The following is a 24,874-nucleotide window of genomic DNA, read 5'->3' as shown; positions in this document are numbered from 1 at the left end:
TTCAACAGACCTTCATAGGTTTTTCTGTCACTCCCAGATCTTGTTTCATCCTTCATTGCTTTTTCAAAATGAAAACAGTGTTTCATAATTTTGCCACACTGCTGAAACTGTTCAAAACGAGCTAGCTACCCACCTGGTGCCCAAAACATGACCTATTTTGCAAATTTGTTATTCTAGTTGAGAGGCACATTCAGACAGTTCCTTTTGATTTAGGGGTCATCTACTGTAAACAGAGTACAATTTGTCCATAAATGATTGAAAATGATTTATTCCATGAACTTCTCTCTCTGAATCACCTACTACAAGTTCTCATCTGTGATTAAGACAGTGCCAAATTATCACATCAGGGTAATGTTCCTTGAGAATGGTAGCAACACCAGATTTGACACCGAGCATTAAGCTCACTCCATCACTAGCAAATGCAACAAGGTTCTGTTTCAAGTAAGAGTCATCAAACCCATGGTTATTGAGACAGTTCAATAGATGCTTAGTGTCATGTACCGTGTGATGGGAATAAAGAACCAGCAGAGATGGAAAACACTTTGGAGTCCAGTATTGCTATAAACTAATAATATTTATTAGTAACGACTCAATACAGTAATATAAATGTAGATAAATCAAACAGGTTAGCAATGATTATATATATATGTATGTATATCAGTAAGTGTGGAAATATATATATGAAAAACCAAGCTTCTTTAAATCTAGGGGTAAAAATATACAGTCTTACGATGATGAGTAAAGTTCAGTTCAGTTCATGGTATTGAGTTGAGTAGTGATGGAGAGAGAGATTTGAGTCTTCAGGTGAGCTGACACTGTCGATCTTCTCGTTGTCCTCTGAAATCCTTTAAAAGTCACTGACTGTGACTTTAACAAAGGGTCCGGTTTTCTGTGATGGAGCTATCCCCCAGGCAAGGGTGGACACATGGACAACTCCCCACCAGTCAATCTTTTTCCTCTTCCCACTGCAAGAGCGACTGATTGATCCTCCAAAACCCACTTTTCCTGTGGGCATAACAATGCTCATTCAGTGTCCAGAACATGTGTCTGAGGTCTATCACTTGACCTCCTATTTTATCTTCCCATACTGAGCATTAATTGTCATTCAAATAACTCCTCCTTCCTCTCTGTGAAAGAAATGCAAGCAGGCAAAAGTCCTTGAAGAAGTATCAACAACCTGCCGAAAATCTTAACATCAGTTGTCTATTTAATAATGCCCTCGGTCACCATAGCAACTTACTATGACCATACTTTCAGAACTGCATTTGGCTTCGGTTAGAAAATTTGAACTAGAAGCAGGCGAAACACAGCTTTTGTCACTTTTATTGTTTATCAGTCTCTTGTTATACTCAGCTTGTTTATGAAAGAAAGAAGTTAACATTGTTTGCTTAGAAGCCACAGGGTGTTAGTGAGAAAAATTTACTTCTGTATTAGCGAGTAATCCACGGACCACCACAGATGTAGCCTTACTAATACGACTGAGTCAGAGCAGACAGCAGGACCCACAGCACTTAGCAGTGTCCCTAAGCAGGTATAAAAATAACAGAAATAAAGCAAATGAACTCTTTACACTTTTAGCCACCTAAATTGAAACCAAGTATGAAAAAAGAATGTCTAATGAACTATTGCTAATGCCACGAATATTACTGAATATTAGTATCAAAAGTGGTAGGTTGGCAACCCTGCCTCGTACCGTTTCTCTCGCAGAAATGGTTGGACAGGAAGCGTACCTGTGAGTGTCGATACTCACAATATCCTCACACGTCGGGTATTACATGGTTAGACCAATACAGATCCTGTTTAGTCTTTAAATATATAAAAAGTTAAAGAAGCTTGAATCTTTACATAAATTATTATTGTATCTATACGAATTAAAAATATCGTATTTTGGAAGTGACAAATGTTAACGGGAAGGAGAGCAACCATTTGGGAGGTTTGGAAATGCGTTTCTTCTCGTTCATTGCCTCACTATTTACTCTTTTTCCTATCAACACAAAGAGAAAAAGGGCCTCTTTCCAATCAACTATAGTTGGTGGGGCTAGGTCAAGGGGTTGATCCGCTATTAATGATAGTTAAAATGACGTAAAACTAACTTATAGCCTAGAAATGTTTTTTTTTCATTTGGCTTGTTAAAGAACACTAAATTCACTTTATCCAGGTGAAGAAGAGGATTTTGGATGATTACCTTCAATATTTCATCAAAATCAGGCCGAAGATAAGCGAGCAGTGAATTTTTTTTCATTATTTTTGACTTTTAACCTTACATTTCAATGTTCATTCCTTGCTTAATATAGCTGATAGCTGGAATCCAATGGTACCCATCGGAAAGAGTGGAAAAATGCTCACACTTGTGTACAGTTGTCCCTCGGCTGGAGAGAGACTGAGGATCTGTGAAATGGCGGGAGGCTACAGCAGGGTATGCTGGGAAAATAACGGGTCGAGCGAGGGCAAATTTCACAAATACCTAAATAAAAAATAGTCACAGCTCCAGGATTTCACCAAAAACGATCAAATATCCTATCCTAATGTTATTAGTGGTATTTTCCCCACCAGCCACCAACCCGTGTGTGTCTGCCGAAGCCATGGAGAAATTTCAGAGCATATGTCACATGCATTGCCGTAACCGTCTCACCCTAGACTTGCACCGTGGAGGTGATGGCATTATAGAGTGGCGGGGAAGGGAGTTAGTCAGAGTGACGGACATAGCAGAGAGTGGCCTCACATCTTCCAGCTGCACCACCGTCTTTTTCCAATGGTTTAGCCACAACAGAACAGAAACACAGCGCTCCTGATAAGCCTAGGGATGCACCAGTCCCATACTGAAGGTCACCCAGTAACAGTACCACCTAACACCCCGGATAACTTTAGATTTCTGCGCAATTCGACAAAAATTAAATGACAATAATCTGGAGAAAGAACAGATGCGAAGACCGGAATCCAGAAATTCAGGTAAAACACAGGTCAGGCGACAAACAAGCGACATCTGTGACAACAAGGTTTCGATCACAGATGAGCCTACTGCCTTTTATGCTCACTTTGACCCTCAAAGCATGGAGACACCTTCATGAACTCATACAGCCCCCGATGACTGTGATTTCAGTGTGTGAGGCTGACGAGAGTGCATCCTTCAGGAGTGTGAACTCATGGAAAGCATCTGGCCCAGACAGGTACCTGGCTGAGTATTAAAGACCTGTGCTAATCAACTGGCTGTAACATTCACTGATACCTTTAACCTCTCCCTTCAGCAGAGGTACCAACCTGCTTCAAACAGGCTTCAATTGAAAAAAACTTTGTAACTTGTCTTAATGACTGTCGTCCAGTAGCAATTACAGTATATCCATCGTGATGAACAACTTTGGGAGGTTGGTGATGAAGCATATCAACTCCTGGCTGTAAAGCGACTTGGATCCACTCCAATTTGTCTGCTGTCAAAACAGACCAATAGCAGATGCCATTTCTTTGGCTCTTCACTCTCTCCCGGAATATCTGGACAGTGAAGTTGCTTACATTGACTTTTTCACTTGCAGACTCCAGTCAGTTTTGGATTGACAACACCTCTACAATCTCAAACAACACAGATGCACCACAGGGCTGCATGCTCAGCCCCCTGCTCTACCAAATTTATACATCACTGGAACATAGAACATAGAACAGTACAGAACAGGAACAGGCCCTTCAGCCCACAATGTCGTGCCAACCCAGCTAAAAAGTAAATCAAGACCCCCAAAAGCTAATCCCTCCTACCTACATCATGTCCATATCCCGCCATCTTCATCACATTCATGTGCCTATCTAAAGGCCTCTGATGTATCTGACTCTATCACCATACCAGGCAGTGCATTTCAGGCATCTACCACTCTCTGAGTAAGAAAGCTTAGCCCTCACATCCCCTGTGAACCTACCCGTTCTCACCTTCAATGCATGAAGGCCAAGTATAGCTCCAATGACATGTGTAAGTTGACCAAATCACTGGTGGTGATGGATAAGCATACAGGAGGGAGGTTGAAAATCTGGCTGAGTGGTACCATAACAACAATCTCTCATTCAATGTCAGCAAGACCAAGGAGCTAACTATTGACTTCAGGAGGAGGAAACCAGAGGTCCATAAACCAGTCCTCACTGACGGATCAAAGGTGGAGAGGGTCAGCAACTTTAAGTTGCTTGGAGTTATTAAAGTTGAAAGTAAAATTTATTATCAGAGTACATACATGTCACCACATACAACCCTGAGATTCTTCTTCTGTGAGCATACTTAGCAAATCTATAGAACAGTGACCGTATTCTGTAAACACCAGGAACTATACACTATAAACAAACTGTGCAAATACAGATACAAATAAATAGCAATAAATAACGAGCATGAAGTAACAATATAACAGAGTCCTTAAATGAGTGTTGTATCCCCTTTTGTTCAAGAGCCTGATGATTCAGGGGTAGTAACTGTTCTTGAACCTGGTGGTGTGAGTCCTGTGTATCTGTACTGTCTACCTGATGGCAGTGGTGAGAAAGGAGCATGGCCTAGGTAGTGTGGATCTTTGATGATGGAGGCTGCTTTTCGATGGCAACATTTCAGGTAGATGTGCTCAATGGTTGGGACGGTTTCACCTGTGATGTACTGGGCTGAATCCACTACCTTCTGGAAGATTTTCCAGTCAAAGCCATTGGTGTTCCCACACCAGGCTGTAATGCAGCCAGTCAGCACACTTTCCACCACACATCCATTGAAGTTTGCCAAGGTTTTTGATGACGTGCCAAAACTCTGCAGACTCCTGAGGAAGTAGAAGCGCTGTTGTGCTTTCTTTCTTCACAATAATATTTATATGATGGGTCTGGTACAGGTCCTCTGAGATAGTGACATCCAGGAATTTAAGGTTACTGACCCTCTTTACCTCTGATCATTGCTGTCTCATGGACCTCCAGCTTCCCTCTCCTGAAGTCTACAATCAGTTCCTTTGTCATATTGACATTGAGAGGTTGTTATTATAAGACCACTCAGCCAGATTTTCAATCTCTCTTCTGTACGCTGATTCATCACCACCTTTGATACGGCCCACAACAGTGGTGTAGTCAGCAAACTTGAATGTGGTGTTGGAGTTGTGCTTAGCCACTCAGTCATAGGTGTAAAGTGAGTAGAGCAGGGGGCGAATTACACATCCCTGTGGTGCACCTGTGTTGATGGTGACAGTGGAGGAGATGGTTTTGCCAATCCGAATTGACTGGGGTCTACAAGTGAGGAAATCCAGGATCCAATTGCACAAGAAGGTGTTGAGGCCAAGGTCCTGGGGCTTATTGATCAGTTTTGAGGGGATGATGGTATTAAATAATCTGTATTCCATGAAGAACATCCTGATGTATGCATATTTGCTGTTCTGATGTTCTAGAGTTGGGTGAAGAACCAATGAGATGGCATCTGCTGTGGACCTGTTGTTTCGGTAAGCAAATTAGAGTGGATGCAAGTCACCACTCAGACAGGAGCTGATATGCTTCAGCACCAGCCTCTCAAAGCACCGTGAGAGGTCAGAATCAGAATCAGGTTTATTATCACCTACATGTGATGTGAAATTTGTTAACTTAGCAGCAGCAGTTCAATGCAATACATAATCTAGCAGAGAGAAAAAAAACAATAATAAATAAACAAATAAATCAATTACACATATTGAGTAGATTTTAAAATATGTGCAAAAACAGTAATACTGTATATTTTTTAAAAAGTGAGGTAGTGTCCAAAGCTTCAATGTCCATTTAGGAATTGGATGGCAAGGGGGAAGAAGCTGTTCCGGAATCGCTGAATTTGTGCCTTCAGGCTTCTGCACCTCCTTCCTGATGGTAACAGTGAGAAGAAGGCATGCCCTGGGTGCTGGAAATCCTTAGTAATGGACGCTGCCTTTCTGAGACACCACTTCCTAAAGGCGTCCTGGATATTTTGTAGGCTGGTGCCCAAGATGGAGCTGATTAGATTTACAACCTTCTTCAGCTTCTTTTGGTGCTGTGCAGTAGCCCCTCCATACCAGACAGTGATGCAGCCTGTCAGAATGCTCTCCATGTTACAACTATAGAAGTTTTTGAGTGTATTTGTTGACATGCCAAATCTCTTTAAACTCCTAATAAAGTACAGCCACTGTCTTGCCTTCTTTATAACTACATCGATATGTTGGGACCAGGTTAGATCCTCAGAGATCTCAACAACCAGGACCTTAAAGCTGCTGACTCTCTCCACTTCTAATCCCTCTATGATGATTGATATGTGGTATTACCCTTCAGTAATTACCCATTCATCTTATCCTTCCTGAAGTCCACAATCAGCTCTTTCGTTTTACTGACGTTGAGTGCCAGGTTGTTGCTGTGGCACCACTCCACTAGTTGGCATATCTCACTCCTGTACACCCTCTTGTCATCACCTGAGGTCCTACCAACAATGGTTGTATCATCAGCAAATTTATAATTGGTATTTGAGCTATGCCTAGCCACACAGTCATGTGTATATAGAGAATAGAGCAGTGGGCTAAGCACACACCCCTGAGGTGCGCCAGTGTTAATCTTCAGCGAGGAGGATATGTTATCACTGATCCGCACAGACTGTGGTCTTCTGGTTAGGAAGTCGAGGATCCAATTGTAGAGGGAGATACAGAGGCCCAGGTTCTGCAACTTCTCAATCAGGATTGTGAGGATGATGGTATTAAATGCTGAGCTATAGTCGATGAACAGCATCCTGACATAGGTGTTTGTGTTGTCCAGGTGGTTTAAAGCCGTGTGAAGAGCCATTGAGATTGCGTCTGCCGTTGACCTAGGCAAATTGCAGTGGGTCCAGGTCCTTGCTGAAGCAGGAGTTCAGTCTAGTCATGACCAACCTCTCAAAACATTTAATCACTGTCGATGTGAGTGCTACCGGGCGATAGTCATTAAGACAGCCCACATTATTCTTCTTAGGCACTGGTATAATTGTTGCCTCTTTGAAGCAAGTGAGAACTTCTGCCTGTAGCAGTGATAGATTGAAAATGTCCTTGAATACTCCCGCTAGTTGGTTGGCACAGGTTTTCAGAGCCTTAGCAAGTACTCCATGGGGACCTTCTGCCTTGCGAGGGTTCATCCAGGTTGAAGATATCTGTGAATACACTGGCCAGTTGGTCAGCACAGGTCTTCAGTACTCTGTCTGGACTGAATGCTTTCCTCGAATTCACTCTCTTGAAGGCAGCCCGCATGTCATCTTTAGATACCGAGACCAAAGGAACATCAGGAGACGTAGGAGTGTGCAATAGTTCCTCCCTGTTCTGGTGCTCAAGGCAAGCATAGAAAGCATTCTCATCTGGAAGGGAAGCTCTGCTGTCCAATATGTTGCAAGATTTAACTTTATTTCAGAGGATCTGTCCTGCGTCCAGCATGCAAGTGCAATTACAAAGAAAGCACGGCAGTGCCTCTCCTTCCTGAGGAGTTTGCGAAGATTCAGTATGACAACTAAAACTTTGACAAACTTCTATAGATGCGTGGTGGAGAATATATTGACTGGTTGCGTTGCAGCCTGGTATGGAAGAACCAACGCCCTTGATCAGAAAATCCTACAAAATGTACTGGATACGGTACAGTCCAGTATGGGTAAAGCACTCCCCACCATTGACCACATTTATAAGGAACGCCGTCATAGGAAAGCAGCATCCATCATCAAGGACCCCACCATACAGGCTAAGCTCTCTCCTCACTGCTGCCATCAGGAAGGAGGTACAGGAACCTCAGGACCCACACCACCAGCTTTAGGAACAGTTATCCATCAGGCTGCTGAACCAAAGGGGATGCCTACACCTTTAAGGACTCTACAACTCATGTTCTCAATACTTATTGCTAACTTATTAATTATTTTTCTCTTTTGTTTTTGCATGTTGGTTGTTTTACTCCATTTGTTGTGTGTATTTTCATTGATTCTATTGTGTTTCTTTGTATTTACTCTGAATGCCCACAAGAAAATGATATCCCAGCTGTCAGTCCTTTGTCCAATCACGTGACCTGTATATATCCCTTACAGCATCCTAACCCCATCTTCACAACTGACATAAGTATCTTCTTTGTGGCACCAGCATATTCAGAAATAACTGTGAGCTCTCATTAACACAACAGATTCTCTAACTGTTATACCGTCTACCTCATTATCAGATACGTGATGTAGGTTGGAGTTCACGGGGTGAATGGGACAACTGACGTGATGTAGGGCAAAGTTCACGGTGGTAATGCCAGGTAGGTAGTAAAAGCCATTTCGTGGATGGTTTGAACTGATTCTTGCTGGGATAACTTACTCAGAGCAATTGAATATGGACACAAGGAGTTTCTGCTAAACCTGAGACCCTTCTCAGATAAGCTGCTTATCACGTAAGATACAGGCTTGAAGAAGCAATCTGATCTCATTAGGCCCAGTGGCTTCATCCAATGGGAATCTGACATAAGTCATTTAGAAGACCTCAAGTCAATGAAATTTAAACATCATAGATTGACCTGATAAGGAAAAGTATAAAAATACATGATTTTGGGGGATCAGGTGGTGACAATTCTCTGGAGACCAAGCATCACAGATGTGGAGTACCCCCCCCCGCCCCCATTGGACATATTGAGATCACATCAACCACGAGGAATGACTGGCCAGAGTAGACTCTTCCTTCTGGGTATTACCTTTTCTATTCTTTGACTATTCATGGAAGGTCAAGGACACCTAGCAAGTGTGCACAGGGTATTCAGTTGTGTAAATCCATGTGCTTGTGAACTGAGCCAGCAAAGGTACTTGCCAATAAACACAGATTCTCTCTGTGCCTATCTGATCATTATTATGAAGTGGTAAATTCCTGCAAAAGTCTCATGGCAGGAAAAACATACATTATGCAACAAGATCTACCAATTACGTGAAAGAAGGGTGCAGGCTCTATTTCCAGACAAAAAGTATGTATTTTTCATAAACTTAGACCAGTTAGAGTTTGTATTATTTTTTCTGATTGTTAATAATACAAGTCTATATTATGAGTCATCTCAACTGGGACATTGAGTTGGGAAAAATGGCAAAAATATAACATCAAATAATACTACAATAAACTTCATAACGTCCAGTAGTTGTTGATTTGCTTGAGGTCCTCCGTGACTGCTTTAAATCGGTGGACTGGTTAGTATTCAAGGACTCGGCAGCTAATCTCGATGAGTATGCCTCAGCTGTCACGGACTTTATTTGGAAATGCATGGAGGACTGTGTGTCTCACAAGACGATCCGGGTATTCCCTAACCGGAAACCTTAAATGAATTATGAGGTCAAGTCCCTTTTAAAGGCTAGAGCTGCGCTTTTAGGTCCGGGGATGCCAGTCGCTACATGGAATCCAGGCGTGAACTCCGGAAAGCCATTAAGGGCACCAAGAGGCAATATTGAGCCAAGTTGTAAGCCCAGGCTAACCAGAGGGATGCCAGTAGACTATGGCAGGGTCTAAATGAGATCACTGGGCATTAAGAAAAGGCTGGGAATATCAATAACTGTGGCGCTTCTCTTCCTGACGAACTTAACGTATTCTATGCAAGATTCGAACAGAAGAGGAGCGTCCCGCTCCCTCCGGATGAACCGGACCTGGTGGCATCGAGATTCATCGTCACCGAGGACGACGTTGGAAGGGTCTTCCTGAAGATAAATCCAAGGAAGGCGACGGGCCCAGATGGCGTCCCAGGATGGGTTCTCCAGGCCTGTGCAAGCGAGCTAGCTGGAGTGTTTGCTCGCATTACAGCCAGAGTTCCTTCCCTGCCCTTCAGTCGTCCAATGGGAAGCTATTGCAGCGTAGGAGGAAATGCGATGCTACCAAGCGGACCAATCACAATTGTTGCGGTCTGCGTTGCCGCGACGCGTTGTTACATTTTGGGAGAGGTATGCATCAGGCTACTGCGTGGGGATCTGCGTAGGCACTGCATAGGGTTCGCGGCTACGCCATACCTATGGCATCGATTTGACGCAGAAGTATAAATCAGCCAGAATGACGCAGAAGTATAAATGTTGTTCGGATGAAAGACGAACGTCTGCTGAAACAAATCTTCTACTCCTGGCTTAATGAAGGCAAATGTAAAAGAGGCGGACAACAGAAGAGATTCAAAGACGTCTTAAAAGCCAACATGAAGAAATGTAACATCAACGATTGGGAAACCAATGCCAAGGACAGGAAACTGTGGCAAGCCATCATCCGAGAAGGAACAGCAACTTTCGAAGCCAACAGATGTGCAGAATTAGAAGAAAAGAGAAGAAAATGGAAAGAGAGGCAGCAACAACCAAAGCCCGATCTGCCATCTGGAACTACCTGTCCTGAATGCGGAAGAACTTTCAAAGCCAAGATTGGACTCATAAGCCACTTGAGAGCCCATAAGTAGATCAACAGAACAAAAACCATCATCCTCGACCTCGAGGGATAGTAGAATGGTATGTGTGCTTTCAACACTGTGTGTCCGACAGAGTGATCAGCAGCACTGGGGCTCCACAGGGGACTGTCTTGTCTCCCTTTCTCTTCACCATTTACACCTCGAACTTCAACACCGCACAGAGTCTTGTCATCTTCAGAAGTTTTCGGATGACTCTACCATCAGCAAGGGAGATGAGGTTGAGTACAAGGCTACGGTAGGAAACTTTGTCACATGGTGTGAGCAGAATTATCTGCAGCTTAATGTGAAAAAGACTAAGGAGCTGGTGGTAGACCTGAGGAGAGCTAAGGCACCGGTGACCCATGCTTCCATCCAGGGGGTCAGTGTGGACATGGTGGAGGATTACAAATACCTGGGGATACGAATTGACAATAAACTGGACTGGTCAAAGAACACTGAGGCTGTCTACAAGAAGGTTCAGAGCCGTCTCTATTTCCTGAGGAGACTGAGGTCCTTTAACATCTGCCGGACGATGCTGAGGATGTTCTACGAGTCTGTGTTGGCCAGTGCTATCATGTTTGCTGTTGTGTGCTGGGGCAGCAGGCTGAGGGTAGCAGACACCAACAGAATCAACAAACTCATTCGTAAGGCCAGTGATGTTGTGGGGATGGAACTGGACTCTCTGATGGTGGTGTCTGAAAAGAGGATGCTGTCCAAGTTGCATGCCATCTTGGACAAGGTCTCCCATCCACTACATAATGTACTGGGTGGGCACAGGAGTATATTCAGCCAGAGACTCATTCCACCGAGATACAGCACAGAGCGTCATAGGAAGTCATTCCTGCCTGTGGCCATCAAACTTTACAACTCCTCCCTTGGAGGGTCAGACACCCTGAGCCAATAGGCTGGTCCTGGACTTATTTCATAATTTACTGGCATAATTTACATATTACTATTTAACTATTTATGGTTCTATTACCATTTATTATTTATGGTGCAACTGTAACGAAAACCAATTTCCCCCGGGATCAATAAAGTATGACTATGACTATAGCCATGACGATAAATCAGCCTTTACTGTTGCACCACTGTCATCCTGACCTGAAACACTAGGGGCCGCTCTAGAGCCTATGTCGTGCCCATCCTGTAACTCCTCAGAGTCTGGATGGTGTCGCTGTATGGGGAGGCAGCGTAGGCTATAATTCCTCGGAGCTCAGAGAGTGTCGCTGTATCGGGAGGCCGTCCAGCAGAGACTGTAATTCCTCGGAGCTCAGATGGTGTCGCTGTCTCCGGCAATTGTTTGATGTGAAGTATAATTCCTTGGGCAGAGCTTCAGAAGTAGGTGTTTCCCTGGCCGGAGCACCGTGTTACTAGCAAGCCTACAACTCGAAGTCACAGCTGCGCTTTCCCTTTCTGTTTTAGTTTACTTCGGATCTCTGCCCAATGCACTTTGATGAATTATCGTGTTGTTTTAAATAGAGAAAATCTGCAGATGCTGGAAATCCAGGAAAAACACACAAAAAGCTGGAGACCTCCCCCCACCTTCTTACCCTGACCTCCGCTTTTTTCTCCAGTTCTGATGAACGGTCAGGCCTGAAACGTCGACTGTTTACTCTTTTTCACAGATGCTGCTTGGCCTGCTGAGTTCCGAGCATTTTGTGTGTGTTGCTTAGATAGATAGATTGATACTTTATTGATCCCAAAGGAAATTACAGTGTCACAACAGCATTACAAATAGTCATAGTCATACTTTATTGATCCCGGGGGAAATTGGTTTTCGTTACAGTTGCACCATAAATAATTAAATAGTAATAAAACCATAAATAATTAAATAGGAATATGTAAATTATGCCAGGAAATAAGTCCAGGACCATCCTATTGGCTCAGGGTGTCTGACCCTCCAAGGGAGGAGTTGTAAAGTTTGATGGCCACAGGCAGGAATGACTTCCTATGATGCTCTGTGTTGCATCTCGGTGGAATGAGTCTCTGGCTGAATGTACTCCTGTGCCCAACCAGTACATTATGTAGTGGATGGGAGACATTGTCCAAGATGGCATGCAACTTGGACAGCATCCTCTTTTCAGACACCACCATCAGAGAGTCCAGTTCCATCCCCACAACATCACTGGCCTTACGAATGAGTTTGTTGATTCTGTTGGTGTCTGTTACCCTCAGCCTGCTGCCCCAGCACACACCAGCAAACATGATGGCACTGGCCACCACAGACTCGTAGAATATCCTCAGCAACATATTTAAATATTAGAAGAGTAGCAAGAAAAAAAATCAGTTACCTTAAAACTAAGATGTACAAGATTTCAAAGTTCACACTGATAAGATGCAGAATTACCATAATATACAATAATCGGTGCACATTCACACTGTCCAGGTAAGTGATGGTAGTATTCTACAGTATTACACAAAATGACTGCGATAGCAGCATGTGGTAAACAGAACTAAACAGAGTTCTGGTAAAGAGAGTTTAATAACTGTCTAACAGGAGGGGGTTATCACTTCCCCGGCTGTAGGTTGACACATATAGAGCCTAATGGCTGAGGGTAAGGATTAGATCATAAGACCATAAGACATAGGAGCAGAATTAGGCCACCTGGCCCATCGAGTCTGCTCCACCATTCAATCATGGCTGATCCTTATTTTCTCTCCTCCTCAATCCCAGTTCCCAGCCTTCTCCCTGTAACCTTTGATGTTATGTCCAATCAAGAACCTATCAATCTCTGCCTTTAAATACACCCAATGACCTGGCCTCCATGCTGCATATGGCACCAAGTTCCACAGATTCACCACCCTTTGGCTAAAGAAATTTCTCTGCATCTCTGTTTTGAAATGAGGCGTGCCCTCTTGTCCTAGACTCCACCTTTCCACATCTACTCTGTTTAGGCCTTTCAACATTCGAAAGGTTTCAATGAGATCCCCCCTTTATCCTTCTGAATTCCAGCGAGTACAGACCCAGAGCCATCAAATGTTCCTCATATGATAACCCTTTCATTCCTGGAATCATCCCTGTGAACCTCCTCTGGACCCTCTCCAATGCCAGCATATCTTTCCTAAGATGAGGGGCCCAAAACTGTTCACAGTAATCAATGTGAGTCTTCATCAGTGCCTTATAAAGCCTCAGCATCACATCCTTGATCTTGTATTCTAGACCTTTTGAAATGAATGCTAACATGGCACTTGCCTTCCTCACCACTGACTTGACCTGTAAGTTAACCTTTAGGGTGTTCTGCACAGGGACTCCTAAGTCCTTTTGCATCTCAGATTTTTGGATTTTCTCCCCGTTTAGAAAATAGTCTGCACATTTACAGTGGCATGCAAAGGTTTGGGCCCCCTGGTCAAAATTTCTGTTACTTTGAATGGTTAAGTGAGTAGAAGATGAACTGATCTCCAAAAGTAATAAAGTTAAAGATGAAACATTCTTTTCAACATTTTAAGCAAGATTAATGTATTATTTTTGTTTTGTACAATTTTAGAGTGAAAAAAGGGAAAGGAACACCATGCAAAAGTTTAGGCATCCCAAGAGATTTGAGTTCTCAAATAACTTTTACCAAGGTCTCAGACCTTAATTAGCTTGTTAGGGCTATGACTTGTTCACAGTCATCGTTAGGAAAGGCCAGGTGATGCAAATTTCAAAGCTTTATAAATACCCTGACTCCTCGAACCTTGTCCCAACAATCAGCAGCCATGGGCTCCTCTAAGCAGCTACCTAGCACTCTGAAAATTAAAATAAATGATGCCCACAAAGCAGGAGAAGGCTATAAGAAGATAGCAAAGTGTTTTCAGGTAGCCATTTCCTCAGTTCGTAATGTAATTAAGAAATAGCAGTTAATAGGAATGGTGGAGGTCAAGCTGAGGTCTGGAAGACCAAGAAAACTTTCCGAGAGAACTGCTGGTAGGATTGCTAGAAAGGAAAATCAAAACCCCTGTTTGACTGCAAAAGACCTTCAGGAAGATTTAACAGACTCTGGAGTGGCGGTGCACAGTCCTACTGTGTAGCGACACCTGCACAAATATGACCTTTGTGGAAGAGTCATCAGAAGAAAACCTTTTCTGCATCCTTACTACAAAATTCAGTATTAGAAGTTTGCAAAGGAACATCTAAAGAGAGCAAAGAAATGGCAGATGAGATACACTATGGGGCACTGGTGAGACCTCATTTGGGATACTGTGCGCAGTTTTGGGCCCCCCATCTTAGAAGAGATGTACTGATGTTGGAGCGAGTTCAGAGAAGATTTACGAGGATGATTCCTGGAATGCAGGGGCTAACATATGAGGAGCGTTTGTCAGCTCCTGGACTGTATTCATTAGAGTATAGAGGAATGGGAGGGAATCTCATAGAAACATTTCGAATGTTGAAAGGGTTGGACAGAGTAGATGTGGAAAGGCTGTCTCCCTTGATGGGTGAGTCCAGGACAAGAGGCCACAGTCTTAGAATTAGAAGGTACCCATTTAAAACAGAGATGAGGAGAAATTCTTTTAGCCAGAGGGTTGTGGATTTGTGGAATTCATTGCCACATACATCTGTGGAGGCCCAATCATTGAGGGTGTTTAAGGAGGAGATTGATAGGTATCTAATTCGTCAGGGTATCAAGGGATATGGGGAAAAAGCCGGAAATTGGAACTAGATGGGAGAATAGTTTAGCTCATGGTGGAGTGGCGGAGCAGACTCGATGGGCTGAATGGCCTACTTCTGCTCCTTTGTCTTGTGATCTTGTGAAGTGTGGTTTAAACACAATATTATAGAACTGCACTATTACCACATGACTTTTGAACACAATCACATGACTAATGAAGGCCAACACCATACACTTTCTTAGCCACACTATAAACTTTCACGGCAACTTTGAGGGAGCTATGGACTATACCCCCAGGTCCCTCCATTCCACCAGGCCCCAGGCCCCTATGTTCCTTCACACCGTTAAGAATTCTGCATTTAACCTCGTATTCTGCCTTTAAGTTTGCTTTTCCAAATTGAATCACTTGACATTTTTCCTTACGAACTCCATCCAGTACTTCTCAGATCAGCTCTGCACCCTATCTATATCCCTTTGTAACCTAGACAACATTTTACACTGTCCACTCCTCCAACCTTTGTCATCTGCAGACTTACTAACCCATCCCTGTATGTGGTTATCCAAGTCATTTGTAAAAATCACAAAGAGCGGGGTCCCAGAACAGATCCCTGCAGAAAACCAATAGTCACCAATCTCCAGGTTAAACATGCTCCATCTACAAGCATCCTCTGTCTTCTGTGGGCAAAATCCCTGCAGCCAACTTTCCATGGATCCCATGCCTCCTGACTTTATGGATGAGCCTGCCATTGGGAATTGCCTTACAAAAGTCCATATACACCAGATCCACTTCTCTATCTTCATGGATTTGTTTTGTCACCTCCTTGAAATGCTCAATTTGGCCCATGAATCAAGACCTACCCCTCACAAAACTGTGCTGACTATCCTTAATAAGACAATCATTCTCAAAATGCCAGTAAATCCTGTCTGTTTCCATTACTTTGCCCACCACTGAAGTAAGACTCACTTGTCTATAATTCTTCTACTTTCCTTGAACAATGGAACAACATTTGCCATCTTCCACTCCTCTGATACTACTCTTGTGGATAAGGAGAATGCAAGCATCATCAGTGACCCAGCAATCTCTTCCCTCACATGCTGTATAACCTGGGGTATATCCCATCCAATCTCAGGGACTTATCTATCCTAATGTTTGAAACATCTCTTTTTTTAGCCTCAACATGCTGCAGCATATTAAGCCATCTATGCATTCATCAAGGTCCCTCTCAATGGTGAACACTGAAGCAATGTATTACAGTCTGCCCTGACCTCCTCCTCTATGCACGTCTCCCTCTTCATCCCTGAGCACTCTAGTCATCCTCCTTTTCACCTATATAGAACGCTTTGGGGTTTTCTTTAATCTAAATTGGCAAGGCCTTTTCATGTTCCTTTCTAGCTCTCCCAAGCCCTGTCCTCAGCTCCTTCCTAACTACCATATCTCAAGAGCCCTGTATGATTTTTGCTTCCTATGATTAATCTTGCTTTCTTCTTCCTCTTGACTGAATAGTTCCTACCATCCTTTCCCTACCTCAATGGGACAAACGTATCCATAATTCCATGCAAGTGTTCTCAAAAAAAAAACTTCCACATTTCTACTGTGCATTTTTCTGTGAACATCTGTTCACAATTTACACTCTCAAATTCCTGCTTAATACCATCGTAATTATCACTCTCCCAATTAAATAATTACCTCAATTGTTTGCTCCTGTTCTTGTGCATCAGCTATGGTAAAGGTCAGGGACTTGAGGTCACTGTCTACGAAATGCTCACCCACTGAAAAGTATGTCACCTCACCAGGTTCATTAACAGCAGAACAATGCAAACATTTTAAGCATATATAGATATATATATTGATAGGGTGCCTCAGACTTTTGCATAGTACTGTATTTGTCAATGTGGAGTGGAGAGCGAGTTTGTAAATCTGGCAAGAGCAAAGGATGTTGGGAATGGTGAGGGTGGTGTGCCACTGGAGGGGTGTGGGTCAGGAGGCAGAGAAGGAGTGCCGGTCCGGGAGATGCTGCGGGTTCAGACACACCCTGCCCTGAGATACCAGGCAAAGTCATTTAATTAGTTTATTGATTACAAAATGTCTCTCTGGTGCTTCCCGCTCCCTTCCCCTTTTCCCAACCATGATTCCTCTCTCCCTGCACCCTCCCACTGTCAGTCCACAATAGAGACCCATATCAGAATCAGACTTATCATCACTCACATGCATCGTGAAATTTGTTTTTTTCTATTGCGACAGCAGTACAGTACAATATATAAAATTACTACAATACTGTGCAAAAGTCTTAGGCACCCTTGCCTGAGACTTTTACATAGTACTGTAGTTCTGGATTGAATATGGCCTTACCTCTAGTAGGCCTGTTCACATACTCTGTGAGGAATCCTTCCTACACACATCTAACAAATTGTGTCCCATCTAAACTTTTTACAATTAGGAGGTGCCAATCAGTGTTAGAAATAAAAGTCACACGGACAACTAAATCATAATATTTGCATCTTTCTAAATTCTGCCTGCTTATCTGCTGTTCAGTATTGTGGTAGTCTTTGGAGGGTTTATAGAATGCTCCAAATTTAGTGACTGCACCCATCCTGTTTCTGAATTCCATAGTTCTTAAACAGCATGGCCATTGACCTCAATCGCACGACTACTGAATGTCAGTACACCACACTTCATAACCACACTATCAACTTCTGCAGGGGTCTATGTACTTGGACTCCAAGATCCCTCTGTTCCTCAACACTACTGAGAATTTTACCATTAACCTTGTACCAAGCCCCAGAGGGGGAGTCCCCAGAGAACCTAGCCGAGGAAGAGAATTGGACGGAATGCCTGAAGGGGAGGAGACGTCCGGTCCCAGAGGGGGAAGCATCGACAAATGCTCACTTTCTGTCTCCAAAGAAAAATCACTGTATGCTCCCTCTGCGACCATGAACTTTACCTTCAAAGTCCTCTCACAGGCCCCTCTCTCTGGCCCTCAACCACCCTCTATTGTCTGATGGGCAGGAGTTGGTCTTCCCCGAGATAGGTATTTTCATATTGGAGGAAGTGATGTGCAAAGTCAGCCGTATTTCAGGGGCAGACAGAGAGAGGCTTGGTGACGCTGCTTACTCTCTGGGCTCAACCCGCAATATCTGTCCAATACCTCACCTCACCGACTGTTGCCAGGGTGGGGAGCTCTGGGAAGTCACAGAGTGGGAGATGTCCCAAGACAATCCCCTTTGTGAGGTCACAGGAAGGGAGGGTGGCCTGAAACCTTTCCCCCTTAAAAGGTGGGCTGGCCTTGCCCCTTGCATCTTGATCGCCTCCCCTACGACTGGTGGAGGGCCTTCCTGCAATCACTTTCACAAAAAAATAAAAGATAGTGCAGTTGAATATGGAGCTGGTGCAAGAGGGACGTGGCCAAGTGGTTAAGGCGTTCGTCTAGTGATCTGAAGGTCGCTAGTTCGAGCCCCAGCTGTGGCAGAGTGTTTGTGTCCTTGAGCAAGGCACTTAATCACACATTGCTCTAGTCTGTGCTAGGAGTGGCGCCCCACACAGACTTCCAATCTGCGCCTTGTAAGGCATGAAAATGCCCGACGCAGGCCTCTCATGGTCTGAGTCGATGTTCCCCCTCCCCTCCCGCAGGAGAGAGGGCTTCAGGTACATGGATTGCAGGTTACCTTCCAGGCCAGGTGGGACCTGTACTGGGGGAAAGGTTGCATCTAAACTGCAGGAGAACCAACATCCTCGCAGGTAGGTTCAGTCGAGCTGCTCCTGGTCAGGAGAGTTTAAACTAGAGTGTGAAGGTGGTGGAAAAGTGCTGGGAAACAAACATCAGACCAGTAGATGGAGGGATTGATGGTAAGGTAGAGGTTAGGTCAGGGACAGGTTCAGGAAAATGGTGGAAGGAAGTCTATTCCAGTCCAAGGAGTATTAGAGGTGAGGCAATTGAACTTAGTGTCTGTATCAGCGCACAGGACTATGATGGTGTGGGCAGTACAGAGATGTGGTTGTGAGGGGAACAGGAACAACAGCTCAATGTTCCAAATATCGATGTTTTAAATGTGATGGAGAGGGAGGTAAAGAGATGGTTATCTGCATTACTCACCAGGGAGAATGAAACTGCTGCACCCAGACAGGACACAGTGGAGATTCATCCATTGAGACAATATGGGTAGAGCTCAAAATAAGAAAAGTACATTCACTCTGATGGGATTATACTATAGACCTCCCAATAACTGTTGGGTGAGAAGGGAAGTGACATGTTGATAGGTTATGGGAAAGATCTAAAAGTATCTGAGTTGTTGTAGCAGGTGATTTTTAACCCTCAATATTGAAGGGGACCTCTTTAGTAACAGAGGCTCAGATGGGGCAAAATTTGTTGTGTACATCCTAGAGAGTTCCTTGAAACAGTACGTGGACAGTCCAATGAGAAGACAGACCTGTCTGGGAAATCAGCCTGGGGGGGTAACTGATATTTGAGTTGGGGAGTATGTTGCAAATAGTGATCAAAACCTTTTAAAGGTTTGCAATAATTTGAACCAGGGAGAGGAAGTATTGTGTTGCAGGAGTGCAAATTACACCATTATTAGACCAGAACTGGGCAGAGTGAATTGGCTAGAATTGTTATTGGGCAAGTCCATATGTGATACGTGAGAGTCATTTAAAAACCAGTGGACATGAATTCAGGACGGGCATGTTCCGGTCAGGAGGAAGGACAAGGGTGTTCAGGTAAAGGAACAGATGATAAGAGAGAAACTGAGTTTAGTCAAAATGGCAGAGGACACAGATAAGGTTTAGGAAGGGCCTTGCAGGAATGTAAAGAAAATAAAGTAGGGGGTCCAAAGGGGAAGACCACAAGGAAGGATCAGGAGGCAAAAAGGGAGGGGGACATGAAATGAGAAGCCCAAAACATTTTTACATTCATTAAAAGCAAGAAGTAGGAATGTTCAAGGATAAAGGAGGGAATTTATGCTTGGAGTCGTAGAATGTTGGCTAAATAGCAAACAAGTACTCTGCACTAAAGAGAAGGACGTGGAAGATGTGAGATCAGGTATTTTGAAATCAAGAATGAGATGTTGTTGTGGCTCTTGAGGATCATTAAGGGAGTTGCTGTGCTAACAATGCCATAAGATGCCATTGCAATCTATGCCAATTTAAAATACATTGTGTCATGAGATGTAGTTGAGGAGGAATTGTTGGTCTGTGTTTCTAGTCTCTCATTTAGATTGTTTGCAATTCCTGAATCATAACTATCTTTCTAAATGGAGAATAGATTTCACTATCTTCACCACCACTTTTGTTACCTGTGATTACTCAGCATTTTCCTTCCTCTCATTTCAAAGAAGAAGCATCAAGTACTGTAATGCTGAGCAGGAGGTACAAAAGCCTGAAGCCTCACACAATGAAATCAACAATAACTACTTCCCTGCAACCACTCAATGTTCAAAGTTCAAAGTAAATTTTATGAACAGAGTACATATATATCACCACATATAACTCTGAGATTCGTTTTCCTGGGGGAATACTCAGCAAATCTATAGAATAGTAACTATAACAGGATCAATGAAAGATTAAGTAGAGTACAGAAGACGACAAGCTGTGGAAATGCAAATATAAATAAATAGCAATAAATTATGAGAACATGACCTTCTACCCGATGGTACAGCAAGAAACAAGCATGGACTGGGCAGTGGGGATCTCTGATGATAAATACTACTTTCTAACAACAGTGTTTTTGTGTAGATGTGCTCAATGTTTGGGACAGCTTCACCTGTGAGGTACTAGGCCGAATCCACTGTATTTTGTAGGATTCTCTGTTCAGAGGCATTGGGGTTTCCATACCAGACCATGATACAGCCAGTCAATACACTCTCCACTATACATCAAAGTTTGTCAAAGTTTTTGATGTCATACCAAACCTCTTCAAATTTCTAAGGATGTAGACGTGTGCTTTCTTTGCAATTGCCTTCACATGCCGGGTCCAGAAAAGGTCCTCTGAGATAGTAACACCCAGAAATTTAATGTTACTAACCCTCTCCAACTCTGATCCTCCAATGAGGACTGGCTCATGGAACTCTTGTTTCTCTCTCCTGAAGTCTACAATCAGTTCCTCGGTCTTGCTGACATTGAGCGAGAGGTTGTTATTATGACACCACTCAGCCAGATTTTCAATCTCCCTCCTGACCATTGATACGGTCATCACGACCATTGACACGGTCCACAACAGTAGTGTTGTCAGCAAACTTGAATATAGTGCTGGAACTGAGCTTAGCCAGACAGTCATAGGCTGAGTAGAGCAAGAGGCTAAGTACACAGCCCTGTGGGGCACCTGTGCTGGTGGAGATTGTGGAGGAGATGGTTTTGCCAATCCAACCTGACTGGGGTCTACAAATGAGGAAATCCAGGATCCAATTGAACAATGAGGTGTTGAGGCCAGGGTCCTGGAGCTTATTGATTAGTTTTGAGCGGATGCTGGTATTGAATGCTGAGCTGTAATCCATAAAAACCATCCTGATGTATCTCTGCTGTTCAGATGTTCCAGAGGTGTGTGAATAGCCAGTGAGATGGTTTCTGCTGTGGAACTGTTGCTCTGTAGGCAAATTTGAGTGGATCCAAGTTACCGCTTAGGCAGGAGCGGAATTATTAATCACCAGCTTCTCAAAAACACTTCATCACTGTGGATGTAATTGCAACAGGGTGATAGTCATTCAGGCAGGTCACCTCGATCTTCTTGGGCACTGGTATCGTTGAAGCCTACTTAAAGCAGGTGGGTACCACACACTGCTGAAGCGAGAGGTTAAAGATCTCAGTGAACACACCAACCAGTTGGTCAGCACAGGTCTTTAGTACATGGCCAGGCCCAGTTGCTTTCCTTGTATTCACCCTCCTTAAGGCAGCCCACATGTCAGCTTCAGATACTGAGACCAAAGGATCATCAGGAGATGTGGGGGTTCAGGATGGCTCCTCCATGTTCTGATGGTCAAAGACAGCAGAGAAGGCATTGAGTGAAGCCCTGCTGTCCCCCTAGTTGCATGATTTAACTTTGTAGGAGGTGATAACATTCAAATCCTGCCACAGATGTCGAGCATCCCTCGTTGATTCCAGTTTGGTCCAGAATCTTCACTTTGTCTGTGAGATGGCACTCTGGTGTTCATACCTGCACCTCTTGTAGCATTCTTGGTTTCCAGATTTGAATCCCTCTGACCTGGCCCTCAGCAAATTTCAGATCTCATGGTTCATCCAGGGCTTCTGAATGATTTAGTGGGGACACACTCATGGACATTGTTTTGATAAAGTTGGTTACAACCCTGGTGTATTCATTCAGATCCACAGATGAGTTCTTGAACAAGCTGACTCAAAGGAATCCTCTGCCTCCAGTGACCATCTCTTAGTTGTTCTAATCTCTGGAGCCTTGCTTTTTAGACTCTGCCTGTGTGCAGGTAGGAGGGGGACAACAACGTGATATGATTTACCAAAATGTGGTCCAGGCATGGAACGGTAGGAATTCCACATTTTTATGTAGCAGTGGTCTAGTGTGCTGGGACCTCTGGTGCTACAGGTTATATACTGGTGATAACTGGGCAGGGTTTTCTTTGAACAGGCCTTGTTGAAGTCTCAGACTATAATTTAAAATGTGTCAGAATGGACTGTCTGTAGAGACTGCAGTGTTGCAAGTGCTGGCTTATAGTTGGCCGGTGGTGGAATATGAGCTGCAGTCAGGAACACGGATGAGAACTCCAGAGGCATTTGATCGATAAGTGTTCCATGATGGAGGAACACGAGTTTGACTGACCTACTTTACCAAGGCAGAACAACACTACAACCACTTTGTACTACAGTGGCTTTTGTTGTTTTGTTTTTGTTCAGATGCTATGCGTCTGTGATGCTGTACATTTATCCTTTCAAATGTGGTCACGAAATAAACATCTTGGACCATTACATTACAATATTTCATCTGATTGTGTGCCTTTTTTTATTCCATCTTCTTCTGTATTTTACATTTTCCTATTTTAACTTCAGCTCCCAACCTCCCTCTGCCCGATTGGCTTTTTTGCCGCATTAGACGGGTCTGACAGCGGCACCAGATTGGCATGGATCCCAGTCCAGACCGGACACTGGGCAGTGGGAGAATCACAAGCATCAGAAAGTCTGCAGAGGCCGGCAGGCCAATCAGCATAAGCCATAGGAGCAGAAATAAGGCCATTTGGCCCATCGAGTCTGCTCCTACTTTTCCTCTCAACTCCAGTCTCCTGCCTTCTCCCAGTATCCCTTCATGCCCTGATCAATCAAGAATCTATCAACTTCTGCCTTAGATATGCATACCTGCTGACTCCACAGCTGCCTGTGATAACAAATTCCACAACTTCACCACTCTCTTACTAAGGAAATCCCTCATCTCCTTTCCAAAAGGACACCCCTGTATTCTGAGGTTGTGTCTTGTAGTTTTAGACTCTACCACCACATGAAACATCTTCCCCATCTTCCCACATCCTCTCTATTAAGGCCTTTTCCCCCTCTGATATCCAATCAAACAATTCATCGGAATACATCTGATAAGTGATTCGTTTCCTCAATCAACCAATGGAAATGCTCGGATGTCCATCCCTCATTAGCATACCTTGCGGACGTTGTCTATTTAATCCGCACTCCGAGCGGGTTTTGCTCATTTCAGCGTTTAAAATCGATTGAAGAAATGCCCGAGCAGCAGAAATCCGCTCCCAAGAAGGGCGCCAAGAAAGCTTTGCCCAAACCAGCGGGCAAGTCTGGCAAGAAACGCAGGAGGGTGAGGAAGGAGAGTTACTCCATCTATATCTACAAAGTGATGAAGCAGGTTCACCCCGACACCGGCATCTCCTCCAAGGCCATGAGCATCATGAACTCGTTCGTGAGCGATATTTTCGAGCGCATCGCGGGCGAGGCTTCCCGGCTGGCCCATTATAACAAGCGATCGACCATCAGCTCCCGGGAGATCCAGACTGCCGTGCGCCTGCTGCTGCCTGGGGAGCTGGCCAAGCACGCCGTGTCGGAAGGGACAAAGGCGGTGACCAAGTACACCAGCTCCAAGTGAAGAGTGCCCAGAAAACACACCGGAAACCCAACGGCTCTTTTAAGAGCCACTCACAGATTCGTTAAAAGAGTTACTGCTCTTGTGTACACGGTAACATAATTCCCTCCATCGCGTCTCTGTCGGCTGTTACACATTGTATCACACATTCCCCACAAAAGTTAAGAAAAATATTTTTAAAATTACAAAAAAATCACTTAATTTCTGTCCCATTTTGGCAATTTAATTGAATCCCATTTCAGTGCCTGACGTGAACTAGTTCACGATCATGTCACAAAATACACGAGATTCTACCGATGCTCGCAATGCAGACAAATACATATAAAATGCTGGAGGAATTCAGCGGGTCAGGCAGCATTTATTCTAGGGAATAATTTCATTCTATCTGAAACAATTTGCTTTAAGTGCAGGCTAAGCTCCAGTCGCGGTCTGAGAAGAGTGATCCGTTCATAACCTGCTCTGGCTCAATGACGGACCGCGAACAGAAACTAGGAATCCAGTTTTTATTCTGAGCTTTTATTACTTGAATGAGTTCGGCCAATTAATTTCCCAGCCACTGTTTCAACATTATACCTATACGAAAAGTATCGGATTTAAAGTAATGGGGAGAATGCGGAGACCAAATGAACAAACAGATCTGGAATAATTTGGATTTAGATTAGGTTTGAACAAAGGATTTTTGGCGGGCTTTTTCAAATTTCAATTTTTTAAAATGAAGTTAGCGGTTGGTTTCCGCCCGACTGCAGTTACTGTCACTTTATTGGTGAAAAAAGCAGCTCCCTGATTAGATTGTTTCCTCTCTCCAATGAGGTTAAGCGTGGTTGCACCAATCATAAACATTCCACTACATTCCCCCAAAAGCTACAAGAAGGCTGGCCTATT

The 24,874-nt window shown here is 43.8% G+C and overlaps 1 protein-coding gene and 1 pseudogene across 1 annotated transcript; both read left to right on the top strand.

Annotated features, from left to right (window-relative positions):
• LOC134350368 (histone H2A type 1-like) overlaps window positions 1-24,874 on the top strand; it is a 28,264-nt pseudogene that overhangs the window by 2,758 nt on the left and 632 nt on the right.
• Window positions 23,596-24,014, top strand: LOC134350369 (histone H2B 1/2-like). The gene has a single exon (XM_063055467.1). The coding sequence runs from the start codon at window positions 23,621-23,623 to the stop codon at window positions 23,993-23,995; it is 375 nt and encodes a 124-aa protein (XP_062911537.1). The 5' UTR covers window positions 23,596-23,620; the 3' UTR covers window positions 23,996-24,014.

The sequence above is a fragment of the Mobula hypostoma genome, chromosome 8 (genome assembly GCF_963921235.1).
Source record: "Mobula hypostoma chromosome 8, sMobHyp1.1, whole genome shotgun sequence".
NCBI classification, from domain to species: domain Eukaryota; kingdom Metazoa; phylum Chordata; class Chondrichthyes; order Myliobatiformes; family Myliobatidae; genus Mobula; species Mobula hypostoma.
The sequence above is the reverse complement of the archived record's forward strand: the minus strand, read 5'-3'. Positions and strand labels throughout refer to the sequence as shown.